Here is an 18,849-nt window from a genome sequence, read left to right as displayed (position 1 = left end):
CTCCATGATCAAGACAAAATCAAATATTTATGCTGAGCAGAAGAATATATATATTAATTTTTTGTCTGTTTCTACAGTAAATATAGACAAATCAAAGCAAGCAATGCCAGGTAAGGATTTCAGTATGAGAAGCTGTTGGAGAATATTAAAAAGACTTTGAGAAAATGATTTCAAATAACAACGGCTGCTTTTTCAGTGTTGAACACTTTAGTGTATACTGTTGAATGTCATCAACTCTCCTGAATCAAGTGCTAAATATCAAGTCCTTCCTTTACGCACTGTCAGCTTCACACAATATCAAATACTTGTACAACATACCGAATAAAATTTTCGGATACATTAACGAATAGTTTGGTGTACCGATTTTATCATATCATGGCTTAATAAAGAGTGGTGAAGATTATTATTCCTGCTACTCCACAGCGCCTTTTCGTTCATGACGGGAAAAGTGATAAGCTGTTTTGAATGAGATACACTAGAGAAATTCCTTGTCGGTAGTATATCATATGTTATCTGCCTACGAATTAAGTTGTGTTAAAGGATTGCGTTTGGGGTGAATATGATGAACTAGGAGAAGGACAAGTTATATGGACAAGATTTCTTGGGCCATGCACATATCACAGAATTATGCCATACTAACAATTGTTTTGGTTCGTGCTCGTACTGTACGACGCAGTAAATTCACAGAGGTAACATACGAAATATGATCTGAGATGTCTTAAATGTATAATTAAATTGGTAAAGGGAGCAACAAATTCATTCATAACCTAATTCTCTTTTACTCGGGTTCGTTTCCTGAATTAATTCACGATGAACAATTCTTCAAAAAGTTAAAATTCATTCATACATTTATAAACATTGATTGCTAATTAATATTCCAAGGATTTACTGTTAATAGATGAAAGCTTGCACTGGATCCTAACTTATTCATGTTGCCATTAATATACCCCACTCAAGTATTATTCTATAGCTATGAATAACTTATGTGAATTGAACCACAAAGGAATGGTAAGTATATGGGTGAAAATACAAAGAGAGTAGTTTTATGTCTGGTTATATTCTGTCATTTTTTCAGGAGCAGACAAACCATCCAATTGTCTTCTGTTTAATTGTGAACCTTAGAATTTAAAGTGTGTGCTTTCAAAGTTTTAAATCAGAAATGGTTTTTATTTTACTCACTGAAAATTTCATTCTGTCTACAACTAAATATATATATGCATATGATCCTGTGGAGTTGTGTTTACTTCTATGAAATAACTTTGAAGATAGTCAAAACGGATATATGTTTTCCGTCAATTTCTTGATTCTCTGAATGCGTTTTCTTCTCCTTCTGAGTACTAACCAAAAGGAGTCCGTGGGTTATAGAATTTTCTTTATATACTCTAAGCGAAAAGCACACTAGCTAAAGTGCTTATGTCAACGAGTCCATACGAAGAGTACTAATGGTTGATGGAGTTTATGGCTGTGATTTTCAAGGGCAATTGACTCCAAAAAAATTCCCTATATGCTAGGTCGTCATAACTGGGGTCCGGCAGCATACAGCAGATATAGAATTGGTCCACAATATCTACATGAATATATAACTGTCAAACAGTGTAGTAGGTTTACTACTACTGATACATGCACAATCATAATCAAATGTTCCTGAGAACTACCATTACGTCTCAAGCTGTTCTTTTTTTCCTGGAAGATTTTACTTTTCAATCTTACAACTCTAACCTTACCAAAGTTTAACATATTTCTTTATAATGATATATGCTACCAGCAAATATATATCCTCTCTCCCTCAGAATTGAGACCAATTTATCAAACTCAAATTCGTTGATATCACTATTTAATCAGCGGATGAGCTCCGAGTGTCGGAGACCAGATTTTGAAAAAGGCATGTTATTGATCTTTCGAAGGCCAAACAAACAAATTGGAAACTGAATGATACTTGATGTCAACCTGTAAAAGTTCTTCAGTGAGAGAGGTAAATAACTAATTGATATATCCAAATGTGTAAATAAGGAAATAGTGCAGCTTACAATAAGAACATATTGTCCACCGTATAATTCGAATTCTGATATAAGATAAGGATAAGCACGCATATTAAATTTTTGTTTGGGTATATATTGGGGGAGGAGGGGTATCAAGGGTATTGGATTCAATAAAAAGCATCTTTTGAGCTAATAATACTGGAACTGTAAAACTTATACTGATTAGTGTAACCGTATTAATACCCGGATCAGGTAATAATACAGTGTAGCCAGCCTGCTTGCTAATATTAAGCGTGATTATTTCATCTATAATTCTGTGGATTCCTCTTTTCGTTTACGTTATCATTATGAAGAAATTTTTAGTACAATCCCACATAGTAATAAATTATGAATGAGTCAAATATTACGATAGATAGTTTTCATAATAACATCTTCGGAATTACAAGTTGATTATTTACACAGAATCGGATGGATGTTTATTTAATTGGATATTCATCACTAGTGTCAAATTTGCCTTATGCAAATGAAGTAAGGAATTTTGAATCAGTTAGTCATATTGGGGGTGGCCTCTGGAAATATAATCCTTGAGCAGGCTCTTCGAAAAGTTAGATAATGGAGAGCTCTAGCATTACCTATTTGATCATATCCAGTGCAGACCAACTTTTAAAACAGCATTATATTGCTTTAGCAATTGGAGATTGGTTTATCAAATCTATTTATTTGGTCGGCCGTATCTAGCAGTCAGTATGTAAGCTGAGAAATTATCAAAAATATTAAGTTACCAAACTGCGTTTTCAGATATATATAATATGTATATGTCGTGCATCCATTTCTATAATCAGTTATGTACAAAATTCATAAATGTATGAAAGCATGCGGCTTTTTCTTCGGAGTACTGTTTTGGCGAGTTATTTGAAGAAACCAGGGTAACCAAATTTTGTAATGAGATAATTTGTTGAGCCTTTTTTGAAGTTGTGTTTTCAAGAATAGGAAACAGTAACATAGTTTGAGTCCAAGGCTAAACCCAGTTAACATTTATCATGTCAGCTTGTCTTCAAATTTTATCATTGGATGCATTGAAAAAGAAAAAAAGCCTTCAAAAAAATTTAACTCTCAATGCCTTCTCACTATGCTCAAAGTTTTACTCCAATTCTGACAACGGTAATTGATAGTCTGTATGTATATCTTATTAAACCTGCTTTCATTTTCAGATTCGAGTGTTGGAAGACACCTCTTATCCCGATGAAGTTTTCAAATGCCCAGAATCGATTAGCCTACATTTTCTTCAACTTCATGTCCGGAAATTGTGTGCTCCATCTTGGCTACTTACAATTTCAATTTCTGACTAGCACATGAGAAGATACAATATCAAGACCCGCTCATCAGCACAAAATCTGACCAGTTACCACTAGATCTCATCAACCTAATTCAAAAGGCTGACTCTTTTATGGAAGTGTTTGTCAATGATGTTATTACTGGCACATGTTGTATATATCTGCTGATGATCGGAGTATTGAATACAAAGTTTCAAGATACTTGTCGAACGTCGATAAACTCAACTTCTCAACTAGAAAGTTAAAAATTACCAAAACCTTTTGTAAGAAAGAAGCTCTTATTTCTTATACGGAGCTTCTTCAGTAGATTTAGACTAAAATTAGCTATCCGGACTAACCATAATATTATCACTATAAGAAATTTCCATTTTTGTACAACTGGGATAAAACTATTAATTTGTTTCTTTCATTGGTGGATCCTTACATCAATACTGAGCATCTTTTAGTTTCCAACATAATAATTTGGCTCTTGGCAGACCTTCATCATCCTACATTAATACTGATATAAAGCTCTATCGAGAAAAACCCACTCAGAGTTTCAGTTACAAAAAAAAGCTGCGACTTTACCTATTGTCGCACCCAACTTCTTTAATTAAAATATATTTGGGATCATCATGAGTTGCTTTATCTCTCATACTTAAATCATGCTTATATATTGTTACATATGCAGTCGATATTAGGCATACTTCTTGGCTTGCTCACATCATTTTAGTCCTGGCAAACTTCACTATCTCTATCTTTCTCATACCAAATCAAGGGAGAATAGCTACTCCACAATAGGTAAGACAAACTGCTTCATCGTTTACTCTGACAGTGATTGTGCTGAAGACACTGATATAAGAAAATACGTCGGAGCCGGAGCCTAGAGGGGCTCTCAGACATCACACCTGCTTTAAGTAGATAATTTGTCTGCCGTGTACACAATAATATACGATGACTTCTTATCAAAGTCAAAGTCAAAGCACTACATTTGCGTGAAAAGTTTACTAGTATGTCACAACAAGCCTGAAGTTTTAAAACATGTTGATATGTAAGATAAATTTCCAACAAAACGTTCCAGGAAGTAATAACAGACATAATTGCTTATAGATGATAAAATTTTACAAGCTATCTTTACTTGACTTTCAATTACTGTAATGCACACATTTTTTTGAATGTAAAAAATATGCTAAATGCTCAAAAGAGGGTTTCTGTAGCCACTTCACGATCACTACCATTAATAATAATTATTTGATATAACCAGCTGGATATGATACAGGATAGGATGTACTTCAGAGATACAATGATCTCCCCTATTGCATCTGGTCCTTCTAATATTATGTTTAAGTATCCAAGATTAATAAATATTACCATGAACGATTTTGTTACTTCCTTCTGGTGTCGGTGAACTGTCTGCTAGCAACGGTATTGCTGGTGAATCACCTCATTGCTGAAGAGATTCTTGAGAAGTTCATTTACAAACAATTTTGTTGACTTTTTTACGTTCTCAACTTGACGTTTACTATCCAAGCTTGTTCCTAATTTTCATCAGTCATTTGATTCATCTAATAATTTTGTCCTTTTGAGAATTGACAATACCCTGGAAAGCCAGTATTAGATTTATCAAAAGCGTAAATGAACTAACTCCGGTGTTTTTATAAGTTCGGTAGAATCAAATGATTTAGGGGCTTATCTGAGAAATGACATCATCTATCGTATGTCTGTCAGATGATCCCATATTCAAGACAAAGGTGTGAACAACTTTCCATCTATGAGCAATGACGAGAATTCGTTTCCGAAGTGAATTTAACCTCAAGACATTTAATTGTTTTGTTTCCTATTACAGACAAACAAATTCTTAAATTACGTTCTTCGATCGACCCTCCTATCTTATTTACAGTCTCTAGCTCAATTAACAATGTAAAAAAACATATTAATTCCAGAGCGGATATGCACAAGATAGAAATATGATAGCTCAAGATTCTTCCAGTTATTCAGTTTGATGAACGGTATGTGCCTGGTCTTCAGACCATGCATATAGTTATTCACTATCAATATTTTTTTGTTGAAGACCTACGTTCTTTTACCGTCTCAACAACTACCGATTTCAATTGCCCACCTGTAATATTTATTTTACCAATGTAGTGTATATCATGCCTTTTTCTCCTCCTCTAGTCTCAAGGTTAAGAAACGTCTACAGTCAACAATTCTCTGTTTATTACCGGCATATATAGTTCTCTAAAGAGTATCTTCGATCATCTAACAAGATCATGATAAACATTACTATGAGCACGAAGTTTGCTATAGGCATCTGAGGACCTAAACACTTTATGTTCATTTTAAAACTTTTATTATTAATAAACCTAGTATAGATACAATCCTCTTCTGGCAATCTCCAGTCTACTGAACTTGCCTTTATTGGGCAGAGTTAATCTATGAGAATGGTATTACATATACACATGCATGTACCAAGGGGGTGGGGTATCCTTCTTCTTCCCCATTTATTTATACATAGGAAAAATCATTTCTGGGAAGTTTCAAATAAATCGTTTATAAATGTTGTACAGCTCAATCAATTTGCAGGAGTGGGTGTAAAATATGATCATACTTTTCAAAATATATACAAACAAGGGAGAGAATGAATAGACTTTGCAACATTTCCTTTTGAATCCTACTGTACACAGAGAATACAAACATTTCCCCTTTTTACAGGAATATTAACCGGACTCAACATATATCACATAATCCGAATACTCTTTCCTTTAAACCCGAAATTGAACTGGTCAACAAATCTTGTTCTCCTTCAGATTCTTTTTTGTACCAATTCACCACAAGAAATATTTTCCATTATGCGCCTAAACTAGGGGTTACTTAAAACTTCAGTTAACTAATGTTGCATCCAGTAGGCAGCCGAAATCTTTTAATATTACCTTTCGTTAAGTAAGCATTTTATGCATATTTTATTTTCTCCACCAAGTACTAATTCTCAAATAAAGAGGTACTTTTTGCTTACTTCTGCATAAACTTAGGCCGTAAATTAAATGCTTAAGTTCCTACCACCACAGCTAACGGATTTTTTGTATTCTCTGTGACGAATAATAGGGCTAGCTCCGGAACAGGATTTTACTGTTGCGGCAAGAATTAGGCAAAAACTCTCCCAGGCCTTTGGCTTTCTGCCACTGAACTACCAACTATGGCACTTTTCGGTTTCTTCCAATTTGCCATTCGCATCAGAGCGGTCGGACAAAGTGAAACTACAATCAAGGTGGTGTGGTGTGAATAAGATGAAAGAAGACAGTTAAAGTTTACAAAAGTGACACGTAAGAAGCGTCTATCGACTCTTTTCAGGATTCCCAAGTCGGTCTCATACATGTCAATTTCAGCGATGCAGCATCCGTACACCACTTATAGTTGCTCTCGAGAAAAGGACACAAGGGAATTCATACTTAACTCTTATTCGCATCACTATTTGATCAATCGAATTCGTTGATCAATACATGTCATCATTATACCGTATCTTATCTTTTGTTACCAATTTGTTGCACTCAATTAAAGTGCAACACATCAGATATCAATAAACAGTTATTTGTAGAAAACCGGGGGTTAGCGTAAGCAACTGAAATCACGTGCTCATATCACGTGCATATACATTTTAGTGTTGGCTTCCTACAACGCAGCTTACAAAATTATTCTCAACACGTGACACTTTCTTGATTAAATGTCTCTTCTAAGTGCCTAATCAGTATTTGATGATGAGCATTTGAGTAAAAAGGGTAACAAGAGAGTAGCAGTAAGTCACGAATAAAGATATAGAATACAAAAATACTCCGAATGAGGACGAACTAGGACAGAATAGGACCCTATCGATAATTATCTGGTGTACGGATGTACAATGCTATCTCTTTTGGCTTCGCCCAGGTGGAAACAATAGATACCCACTCTTGATGATAATATTATGACACTTACGCTACCTTTTGACTGAACTTACTTCATAATTTTCCTTCTCAGAATTTGTATTTAGACTGCACCTAACATAAGTCCATTTGGGAACCCGTGAAAGTCTTGAAGACGCTTCAGGACCTGTATCGAAGCTACCTTTACACACTATACTTGATATACGTTCTCTCACCACCATGCCATCTCCACCTAATCAACGACCACACCGCCGTGGGTCTCAAAGGCGTCGCAGTATAGGATTAATGTCTCGGACTTTGAGTCAGATGCCGAAATTGATGATGAGTTCGAACGGATTGTCCATCAACTCTAAACGGAGAAAGATTTCCATGACATTTCTACCTCCTAGCACCAAATCTCCCTTGTTTGTATACAACAATGACTACGATCAGCGGTCATTTCTCAGTCTTGGACGTAGATCACCTGAAGAAAACACAGCCATGGCTGATGAGGAAGAGGGAAGCAATGACACCGAATCTGTGTCAACTTTTAGGTCACTACCGTCGACTTTAGAGGGAACCGATGATGATGTCGAGTCAATGAGTAGATGGTTGGATGAAGAACGAGAAAGAAGATCACAGAAGAGTACTTATGGATCAGTAGATGCCTCACAGAGACGTCGTTCGTCGTCTTCTGAGCTTTTAAGACAGGCGGATGTTGTTTTCCAGCGAAGAAACAGCTATAGCTCCAGCGTCAGCAGCAAATTAGATCGGGAAAATGCGGGTTTACTCAGTGCTGATGAAATCGATAACTCAGGAGTTGAAGATGAAGAGGATTTCGCTACGGAAAAGGCAACAATAGCCAGTGAATCACGGAGATTAAGCAGATATTCTGCTCCATTGGTGGTTAATTTTATCCTCGAGCAGATGTTCTCACTTGTTTGTGTTGTCTTTGCAGGACATCTTGGTAAGGAAGAACTAGCCGCTGTTTCTATGGCATCTATGGTCTCTACCATGACCTTCGCCATATACGAAGGACTAGCCACTGCTTTAGACACTCTCTGTCCTCAAGCTTATGGTGCGGGCCAACCGCACCTTGTTGGAGTGCATACACAACGATGTGCTGCGCTATCGTTATTTCTCTTCATTCCGGCAGCCATTTTGTGGTGGTACAGTGGCTTTTTTTTCAAGTTTATCCTATCGGACGAGAAGGTGGTATCCTTAGCTCAGCAGTTTCTTCGTGTACTCATCCTTGGAGGACCCCCATACATTCTTTTTGAAGATGGCAAGCGTTTTCTTCAGGCTCAAGGCATTTTTGATGCAGGAACGATCATTCTTTTCATTACTGCACCTCTTGATGTGCTTTTAAACTGGGCCCTTGTCTATTCAGACACCTTCGGCATAGGATACATAGGTTCTGCGGTGGCTGCAGTGATTAATTTCTGGCTTGCATTCATTTTACTCGTACTTTTTGTTATCTTTATAGACGGAAATGAATGTTGGGCAGGCTTCACGGTGGCTTCTTTACATCATTGGTACGATCTATCCTTGCTAGCGATTCCAGGTGTAGTGATGTTACTGGCAGAGTCAATGGCGTACGAAATATTGACATTATTAGCCTCTTATTTCGGAACCAACGCTCTTGCGGCGCAATCAGCACTTTCCTCTGTGGTCTCTTTACTATACATGATTCCGTTTGCTTTGTCTGTGGCTTCTTCCACTAGAATAGCCAATTTTGTGGGATCTGGAAACATCCCCAGCGCTAAGGTGGCCGTGCATGTTGGCATGAGTTCGTCTCTCTATTCTGCTGCCCTCAACTCTGTGATTATTTACATTTTTGCAAAACCAATTGCACGACTTTTTACAAAAGATCTTGATGTCCAGAAACTGATTGTCTCATTATGTCCACTTATGTCACTGTTTGTCATCTTCGATGGTTGGGCATGCATTGCAAGTGGTCTTCTGAGAGCTTTAGGACTACAAGGTATTGGTGGAACCATAAATATGGTCGGTTACTATCTAATCGCAGTGCCTCTTGCTTTATTTCTCGGCTTCAATTGCAATATGGAGTTGGTAGGCCTTTGGCTGGGTAACGGTTTTGGCCTGATGTTAATTGCCGCGGCAGAAACGTGGGTGATTTACACAGCGGACTGGAATAAGGCCGTGGAGCAAGCCAGAGAAAGAAACAGGGCTTGCATCTAATCAAGATGAATTGGGTAATGAGCTTGCTGGCTGGCTGGACGGATGAGACCGATTTTATCAATTCTTATAAATCTTATACATTAATGCACATATATTTGTTGCACAAAAAAATAATGGCATTTTATGCAGTTAAGGGAGATCCAAAGTACGAGCACAAAAAAAAGTATGAAGGACAAAGGTATGGTACTACCAAGATACAAAGAAAGCTTTTCAAGTCAGCAAGCCGCATTGCCTTTATCGGAGCATGTTGCAATCGTCGAAAGAAGAATCTTCACCACGGTTGGTACCCGTTATTACCAAAAACGGCTCACCTGCGGACATTGACTCCCTAATGGATGTAGGCTCCTCATTCTCTACGGTGTCACCTAGCCTCAATGGCGATCTGATACAGTCAGATTCTCAATCTATAGTCAGCAGCAGAGTACAGCATCATAGGAACCTTTCAGATGCGTCATTTTCATTTCTTGCACCAACGACTAACAACAATATGGATGATTCGTCAATTTCACTTGGAATCAACAAACTATCAGAGGCATCAGTGAGTCCCTTAGGACAGAACTCTGTTTACGAGTTAGTTGAGAACACCAATTACAGACATAGGGCAACGGCGACGGGATTGCTCACGATAGGGAGCTCTTCAGCATCAGTTAATGTGAAAGGACCATCAATTAAAGATATTCCAGCTACGTCACTCACTAAGATCAAGAAAGTGAAAGATCAACAGTTTGGGCCTTATTTAAACACTATCGCAGATGCCTACAAGGAATTTCATTCACATAAGACGTTAACTGAGTCAACTTTGGAAGCATTTATGACTCAACTTAGTAACGAAGAAAGAAAAAAGGAGAAGGCTAGGCGCAAGACGGCGAATGCTAGCGTTAATACAGATTATGGTCTTACAGAGGAGGAAGAGGCTCAAATGGATAGTAATTCGTTGGAACAGGTATCTTCAGTGTACTTTTCAGACGATTTTCGCTTGGATGATCCCAGAGTGTTCAATGAAGTTGTTGGAAATGCTATTATTCTTGAGGATACGGTCGATTTCAACGAAGATGGCCAGCAGAAACCGCTGATAAACAACGAAGAAGTTCAAGATAAGCTTTCTTCATACTTAGATATTGTTGAAATCCATTTGATTCATGAGATTTCGAAGTCTTCAGGCTCATTTTTCAGTGCTTTGGGTGATTTAAAGAATATTACAAAGCAGTCCGATTCTTTGACAAATCAGCTTCATAATGTGGATTCAAAATTGGAATCCCTTGATAAGGATCGTGCCCATGTTGCCATTCAGATGCTTAAACTGACCCAAAAGCGTAACAACGTTGAGAAACTTGAACAGGCGTTGCTTCAAATCAGTACCATTTTGCAGCAAGCTGATCTGGCTGAATCTTCCTATTTCAATGCTAACTATGAGAAGGCGCTTCAACTGACGGAAGCTGTATTTTCACTTATCAATGGCAATAACCCAAAGAATCAGATCGTGGATAAGATAACTTGTCGATGGCCATATCCTCTTTTTGATCTGAGTGCGGTTCCTGCGTTGACCTCTTTGAAGAGGCTTTTGGGAAATTTGACAACAGATACAGGAAAGTCACTTGCACGTCTGTTTGGCGATTTCCTGCTAGAGGATTTGAGAAGCCACTACGAAAATGCATCTCGTGCTGAAGTAATGGACAGATTGGCAAGCAATTTGTCGAAAAACAATCGGCTTAATCGAAAGTCTCTTCAACCTCCAGGATATCAGGTTGTTACAGACGAATTCAAGCAGCAGATTCACAAGTACATATCAGAAATGAGTCGATGTGGAGAGCTTGCTAGTGCTTACAAGTTGTACGAGGAACGTTTTCTTGCTGAATTAAAGACTATCATCAAATCGTTTCTTCCAACGGATATTTTGGAGAATATTGGCCAACCAGAAACCAGTATTTCGGGACGTTCCGACGAGACAAGGAGTACTACTACTCAGCGGAGTGGTATGGGAGGGCTCAGCAAAAATGTTCGTGCCATGACACCAAAAGAATTTGAAGATATGCTTGTTGGAATATATACCCAGCTTTCTGAGGGTTTCCGAAGGTTGATTACACAAAAGAAGCTTCTGCTAGAGATGGGATTGGATTGTTTAGCGGAATACGACAGCCGATATATGGATGAACAGCCGGATGTTATTCTTCAGTTGGATATTACCAATGCTATTACTGCTGCCATCAATGTGACTCAACGTCGGATGGCCAAGCTTATCAACGTCAGGGAGGTTCAGAACTCTTGTGTGACGTTAGACTATTTTTTACGACTGTATTCTGTAAATGTGATGTTTCTTATGGAATGCGAGTTGATTTCTGGAGGCCGAATTGCCAGTCCAGTACTTCAGGACATTATCAACATTCAGTTTCAAAAGTTCACAGTTCAGTATCATCGTGCAAGTCTGAAAATTCTTAGTGGAAAGATTGAGAAGGAGACGTGGCGTGAATGCTTATTGCCTTCCTCGTTACAAAAACTTACAAATCAGATTGCGGAGGCTGCCAAAGACGGATTTGACGAGTCCGTTTGGATGAATCCCATGAATTTAGAATTAAGACCAGCAAAACCACGAGAAGAAGCTGAAGAAGAGAACGATGATAAGAACATCGATCCTACCCAAAGAAAAACCCTTATGATTGGCGACAAATCTTACATAGTTCCAGAAATTGTTTCCACTGTACTAAGGATGGTACAAAGCTATGAAATCATTAAAATGCAGTTTCCCAAAGTGGATAACGGTAACATTATTGAGCTTTTCAAACTTGCGAACCTAAAAATTCATCAGTCTGTGCTGGGAGCTCAGGCCACACGTACGGCAGGACTCAGGAACATTACATCAAAGCATCTTGCGGTCACATCGCAGCTTTTGGGATTTTTATCTGCTTTAATTCCTTCAGTTATAGCTGCTTTTGATAGGCTATCTAAGGTTGGAAGCTTTGTAGAGACGGAATTCAAGAAAGTGCAACAGATGTTCAGTGATCAGCAGACGGAGATCTTCGAAAAACTTGTATCTATTATGGTCGATAGAGTGCGTGCACAGAGTAGTGAGATACGGTCTACAGACTGGAGTACACCCTTACCAAGACAGCAGGTTCATCATTACATGGAGAGCTTAGTGTCGAAGACCTTGACCATTGCTCGGATTCTTCTGAGGTACCTTCCAGAGTCTCAGTATACACTAATTCTTTCAAAGATTTTTGGACAATACAAGCGAGTATTAACAGATATATACTCACAAGTGAAGCTTAAAGATTCTGTGGATAAGGCAGTAATGATGAGAGATGTTGATTATTTTAGAGAGAAACTGGCAGACGTTGCGGGGTATGGAAACTCAGGGCAGATCATATGGGAAAACATAAATGCTCTGGAGACAGAAGAAGACTCACGGACTCAGCAACCACAGCAAGTTTCATTACCCGAAGAAAAACCGTTACCAAAGAAACCAGAGGCAGCAAAACCTGAAGCAGCAACGCCTGAAGCAGCAAATCCTGGAGCAGCAGAGCCTGAATCAGCAAAACCAGAGGCAGAAAAAGCTGAATCAGCAAAACCAGAAGCAGCAATACCTGAATCAGAAAAACCTGAATCAGAAAAACCTGAAGCAGCAGAACCTGAGGCAGCGAAGGTCATAGTGACACCTTCCATTTCTGATCAAAGAGACAGAGAGCCTGAGAAGCAGATTGGAAAGTCTTCAGATTCAGGGGAAAGGGTAGAAGGTGCGGACAAAGAAGAAATGGAGAAGTCTGATGGAGAGTGGAAAAGAGATGCAAAATGCGAGGCAAACACTGAAGAGGTAGACAAGCCTATAGAAGAGAAGGATGAAGAAGTGAAGAAGGGTGATGCGGTGGAGAAGGTTGGAGAGAATATAGAGGAAAAAGATATTAAGGAAAATGCTGAGGAGGTCGAAGAAGAGGCGACTACGGACGTTGAAGTTGAAAAAAAGGTTAACAAGGAGAAAATTGAACCTAAAGAAAGTAAATCTATGAGTTTAGAGGGAACTACGACGAAGACATCGCTGCAAGATGTGAGTCCAAAAGACATTGGAAGAGAAGAGCCATACAATTCTACGGAAAAGAGTGAGAACGGGGCAAATACCCCTACAAAAGAAGTAGGGCTGAAGGCATTGAAGGAGCCGGAAAATGGCAATGGAAAAGAAGAAGTTGACAATTCGAAAAAAACCGAATATTTGGGAGCAGAAACAGGGGAGAAGATATATGAATCTGTTAGGGGGTCGTCTACAGAGAAATCACAAGAACCAGCGAAATCAGATAAAACAGAGTCAACCGAGACGCAGATATTAAAGCCAGTAGAGACAGCAGCTATGACGACAAATACCTCTTCGAATCAAAGAAAAACGAAAAAAGATAGGCGAAGAAAGAAGTCGAAGAAGAAGAACCGTCGGTAGTTGTCCCATATCAGAAAGGCATATAGTTTGAGTGTTTCAGGAATAGCCTAGAAAGTTGACACGCAGGGGTACTTAGAATAAAATCCTTCCTTGGTATTTTGAATGATAAAAAAAAAGGAAGAAAAATGTACAGCTAACAAACTAAAGTCTAACAGAACCTACATCTCTTATATATATACGCATACACCTAGCTGCTTTCTTATTGTCTTGCATCTACTACAAAGATCATCGCTTAGTAGGTGGCTAAAATATATGCGCTTCACAATTTAACTTCCCGTTTTGGAAATCAGGTGCTGAAAAATTTAAAGATATCAAATCGAGAAGCGAACAAATGCCAAGAAAAACCACCCTACCCTTTTCAATCATCAGCGCGAATAGGAGGAGGTATGAAAAGATCTACCAGAAGACCACTTTATTTTTCCAGGATAGGGACCAGTTATGGATTACAGTAGAATAAATCAGAGATTGAAAGAGCCTCATACGAATCAACGCAGGCTTGAAGAAGGTGAGGGAATAGGGTATGTAAAGGCATTAAAGCAAGCGATTATGGGACCAGACGAAATGGCCCAGTTCAACTCGATTATAGTGCTTGCCAAGATGATGGATTATCTCCCTAAATCAGACCACATTTTTTCTTTATTTGACTCTAAACTATTTGCCTGTTTATTAGATGCCTCGTGTAGGCCGAGCGCGGCGAACGAGGCAATAAGGGCCGTGCTACGGATATGTCTTATATTTCTCTGGGGAGTGTTACCCGAGACCAAGCCATCAAACATGTACGATCCTTTACTTTGGAATGTCTGCAACAACCATTCATTTTTTGAAAACCTCTCGTCCAAATTGTCGGAACAGGATCTCAGATTGGCATTAGCGTCTGTGGATTTTGTCTCCCAGTTGCTTTATAGAACATATGATCTCAAGAACCCGGACATTATATTGTCTGAGATTAGATGTTTGATGGACTCTCACTTCTTTGATAGCATTTCAATGCTACCTTATGAGTTCAAGAGTCGATTAGACTCGTTCTCCGCCTTACGCAAGTCTTCTAAGTTGATCCTCAAGTATCTCTCAACTGCTCCGTTGAGAAACGATCCTTTCAGCGGTCTTGTCAACGAATGCATACTGGTGATAGATCGGATATTGAATGAATGTGGATCTGGCCAGAAATTTAATGGCAGGAGAAATAGTACGGATTATTCGAAAGTTGGATTACTAGAAACTGTCGATCCTCAGCATTACATTCAACAAAACTTCTCATCAGCAGCTGTTATCGATCTTATTTACGTGCTCAGAAATCCTAACATGACATTCAAGAAGAATTTCTCTGAACATACGATGTTTGCCACCGCAAAAACATACTTTCCACTTCTTAAGTTTGCCGTGGGAATTACTAACCTTTTAAATCATCTAGATTCCTCTAGGTATCCGAATATCGCATATGTTTTTACCTACTTCAACGATGAGCTTTATTATAGCTTTATGTCCAGTGCACTTAAGTTCTGGATGGCCTCGAAAGCAGAGGAGAATGATTTTCGCAGAATTATGGCTCTTCTAGAAACATTGGTCGATTACTGTGACTCGTTGATGAGATCTGATCCATTCTATACAGTTACAGAACAGGTGGTGGGCCTCAAATATTCAGAGATTAAGAAATATCATCTCGAACAGTTGAAACGTAACAAGGCCACTTCATGGAGTACTGCTATGGAAAGTTTCAACAGGACAATCGGACAACAAGTTCTTGATTTTGTCAAAACTCAGAGGTTCGTAGGCCTTTCTAAAGGTTCTTGGGTCTATATAAATAACCCGTTGGATAAGGCTCCTGTTTCTGGTAAGCCAGTCTACTACTTTTTGGTGCTTTCTTCTAATAACAAGTCCCTTATTTACAAGGAATTCACTAGAAAGCATTCACATGCTCCTAACATTGATAAGGATGGAATTATTGTCGACTTTAAGAATGTCGTAAAGATTGATTCCAAGTCAATGACTCAGCAGGTCCAGATTCAAAATTTGATCAACATCGCTTCGAGATTAAATGTCAGTCGCATAGACATATGCACTAAGGACGAGAAGGTATTTTCGTTTTACGTTGACTCTCTTGGCTTGCTATATGCTTGGTTAGATGGTGTCAAGATGCTACTTAACGATAATTCTGCTCTTTCTGAAGATACTATGTACCAGATCGATGCGTTGACTAAAATTCGCACCAATGTCCAATTAATTGACTTGGAAGATTCTGAAGAAAAGGTTGATAATGATTCTGTGCATAGTCGCAATGCTGAAACCAAGTATGACGCTACTCAACTTGAAATTCTTGCTTCTCATTTTTACTATGAGTGAACCCGATCAACTATTTTTTTTTTCCTGTATTAATATATTTATACTGCAATAGTTCAATTCAGTTCAATCCATTCTCTTTCTAGCCTTCTTTGCTCTCTTTTTCTGCTTCTTCTTGGTTATCTCCTTTTTTCTTCTCTCTCCACTCTGATCCTCGATTCTATCCCTTTTAGTCTTTTTGTAGCTTCTTCCATTGCTACCATTATCAGATTCTCTGGCCTCTTCCGCCTTCCGCTTCTTACTCGTAATCTTCTTCAACTTTCCCATGGCACCAATCACTTTTTCTTCTTTCTTTTCTCTTTCCGATTGGAACCACGTTCTTCTAGGCCTAGATTGAATCTCTTCTTTGTATCTTAACAAGTTTTCACCCTTCTTCAACTCCATTTCAGCTTGAATCATCTCTTTTTCACCCTTTTCCTCTTCAAGAATATCCTTAATCACTTCTCGTTTACCCTCAATAACATCATTTATCTTTTCCACATCATCCCAGTTAACTTTTCTTCCTACAGCCTTTCCAGAATGTGCCGTTTCCACTTGCTTTATGGACTCTCTCACTATACGACGTTCTCTAACAGCCTCTCCCACAAACGAAATAGAGATACCTTCTCTTCCAGCTCTAGCAGTTCTACCAACTCTATGCAAATAGATCTCGTGAGATTTCGGCATATCGAAGTTGATAACAACTTCAATTTTTGGAATATCCAAACCCCTAGCTGCCAAGTCTGTACAAATCAAAATCGGCACCGTCAATTTCCTAAAATCTGTGATACTTTTTAAACGTTGGTCTTGTGTAAGAGCACCGTGCAACTCAGACACCTTCAAGCCCAACAATCCCATAATAATTCTGAGACGATGCGCCATATTCTTGGTGGCCACAAATACCATGATACGAATTTGCTCAGCCGAATCAAGTTTAGAGAGGATACTAAACAACAAAGCGGCTTTCAATGTCTCTCTTTTCCTTATTCTAACAAACTCCTGCAATAAACCAGCAGCTGCTGCCTTTGGAGGATCGATCATGATTCTCACAGGCTTTCTTAGAGAAAGTTGGATTAAATCACTAATACTAGAATTCATGGTGGCAGAAAACAACAAAGTCTGCCTTTTCTGCGGAACCAATTCAAGAATCTCGGTAATTTCACTATGGAAACCTTCCTCTAACATTCTATCAGCTTCATCAAGAACGAGAATCTCTACAGAATCAACATTAAAAGAGGGAGAATTCCTCACGTGATCAATGAATCTACCGGGCGTTGCAATAACAACATCAGGTCTCGTCTTCAACTCTTGTTCCTGCCTTCTCAAGTTCAAACCACCAATTGCCATACCAATAGTGATTCCACCAACAAACCGTGAAACTCTTTTTGCTACATCAGCCACCTGAATAGCCAACTCTCTGGTAGGTGCCAATATTACAACTCTTGTGGATGATACTTTCGTGGGCTTGTACAATAGTCTTTCCACGATAGGAATCATGTAAGCAGCAGTCTTACCAGAACCTGTTTGTGCTCCTGCAACAATATCTTTACCCATAAGTGCAATAGGAATAGATGCGCTTTGAACAGGTGTTGGTTTGGAGTATCCTAATGCAGAGAGACCTTTGAGCACTGGTCTTGACAAGTTCAGCGATTGAAAGTCCTTATAGAGAGTTTTTTGTGCAGATTCTCCTTCATGACTATCATAAAACTTTTCGATAGCTTTAGCAGAATCTTTTTGTTTCTCTTCTTCATCTTCATCCTGATCCGCTGTGTCATACAATGCATTTATGGTGGCATCAAAACCACCGTCGTCATCATCATCATCGTCATCGTTATTGTTCTTATCGTTTGCTGCCATTTTCTCTTCATTTTTCTTTTCTTCTTGCCCTTTTGCTCCCATTCCAAATCCATCCATGGCCAATTCATCATCATCAGAGTCATCCTTCTCTTCCTTTTCTAAGACATCCTCCGGTTTCTTCGGTTCTTCATTCACACTCAACTTTCCTGATAATCCTCCCTTTCTCTTAATAATACTATCCAAATCTACATCTTTTTTCTCCTCCTTTTCTTTTCCTTCTTCAGGATCAAAGTCCCATCCTTCAAATCCGTTAGTATCCAAATCATCACCCAGATCAAAGGTAAAATCAGGATTCAAATCTCCAGCCTCATTCTGTTCTTGATCCTCCTGATTCTTACTTTTCTTGCTCTTCTTCTTCTTCTTCTTCTTATCAGTCTTCGCTATCTTAGCAGTCTCATCTTTGCCAACCTCGCTATCTTCTTCTTCTTCATCATCTTCTCCATCTGTCTTTTTCTCATTATCATTATCGTCATCCAAATCTGGAATTTCTTCAGTTTCACTGTCAGAAATCGTAGGAATAAATTCAAGAGATGCAAACCTAGTTGATATCTCTTTTGCTAGCTTAGTTACTGACATACTGTTTGACATTCAGGAAAACAAAAATGGTGAACGTTCTAAGAAGGACTTAGAAAAAAAAAACCAAAAAAAAAATTAGTTTGAGATCTGAAAATTTTCCTCTGCATAAAACATATAAAATATCTACATGAATATTTGACATCTGCATAAAACATTTTTTTATATCCCCCCCCGGTGGCTGTCCCGTTGCTACCATGGATAGAAGTTTCCAGATTGTGACACGCGTCAAGAAAAATTTGCCCCGTATTGACCTTTTGTGAACACGTATTACGAAAGTGGATGAAAAAAATGGC

At 38.5% G+C, this 18,849-nt stretch overlaps 3 protein-coding genes across 3 annotated transcripts; 2 read left to right on the top strand and 1 right to left on the bottom strand.

Moving 5' to 3' along the window:
- Positions 1 to 7,491: 7,491 nt before the first annotated feature.
- On the top strand, positions 7,492 to 9,387 carry FOA43_002808 (uncharacterized protein; the record flags this gene model as incomplete). The annotated part of the gene is made up of 1 exon (XM_038923090.1): positions 7,492 to 9,387. The coding sequence occupies one exon, from the start codon at positions 7,492 to 7,494 to the stop codon at positions 9,385 to 9,387; it is 1,896 nt and encodes a 631-aa protein (XP_038779018.1).
- Positions 9,388 to 9,874: 487 nt separating this feature from the next.
- Positions 9,875 to 16,147, top strand: FOA43_002807 (uncharacterized protein; the record flags this gene model as incomplete). Its single annotated transcript, XM_038923089.1, has 2 exons — positions 9,875 to 13,782; positions 14,302 to 16,147. The coding sequence occupies 2 exons, from the start codon at positions 9,875 to 9,877 to the stop codon at positions 16,145 to 16,147; spliced, it is 5,754 nt and encodes a 1,917-aa protein (XP_038779017.1).
- A 63-nt stretch (positions 16,148 to 16,210) lies between these two features.
- On the bottom strand, positions 16,211 to 18,556 carry FOA43_002806 (uncharacterized protein; the record flags this gene model as incomplete). Its single annotated transcript, XM_038923088.1, has 1 exon — positions 16,211 to 18,556. The coding sequence occupies one exon, from the start codon at positions 18,554 to 18,556 to the stop codon at positions 16,211 to 16,213; it is 2,346 nt and encodes a 781-aa protein (XP_038779016.1).
- Positions 18,557 to 18,849: the final 293 nt, after the last annotated feature.

This window comes from Brettanomyces nanus, chromosome 3, assembly GCF_011074865.1.
Source record: "Brettanomyces nanus chromosome 3, complete sequence".
In the NCBI taxonomy this organism is placed as follows: Eukaryota; Fungi; Ascomycota; class Pichiomycetes; order Pichiales; family Pichiaceae; genus Brettanomyces; species Brettanomyces nanus.
The sequence above is the reverse complement of the archived record's forward strand: the minus strand, read 5'-3'. Positions and strand labels throughout refer to the sequence as shown.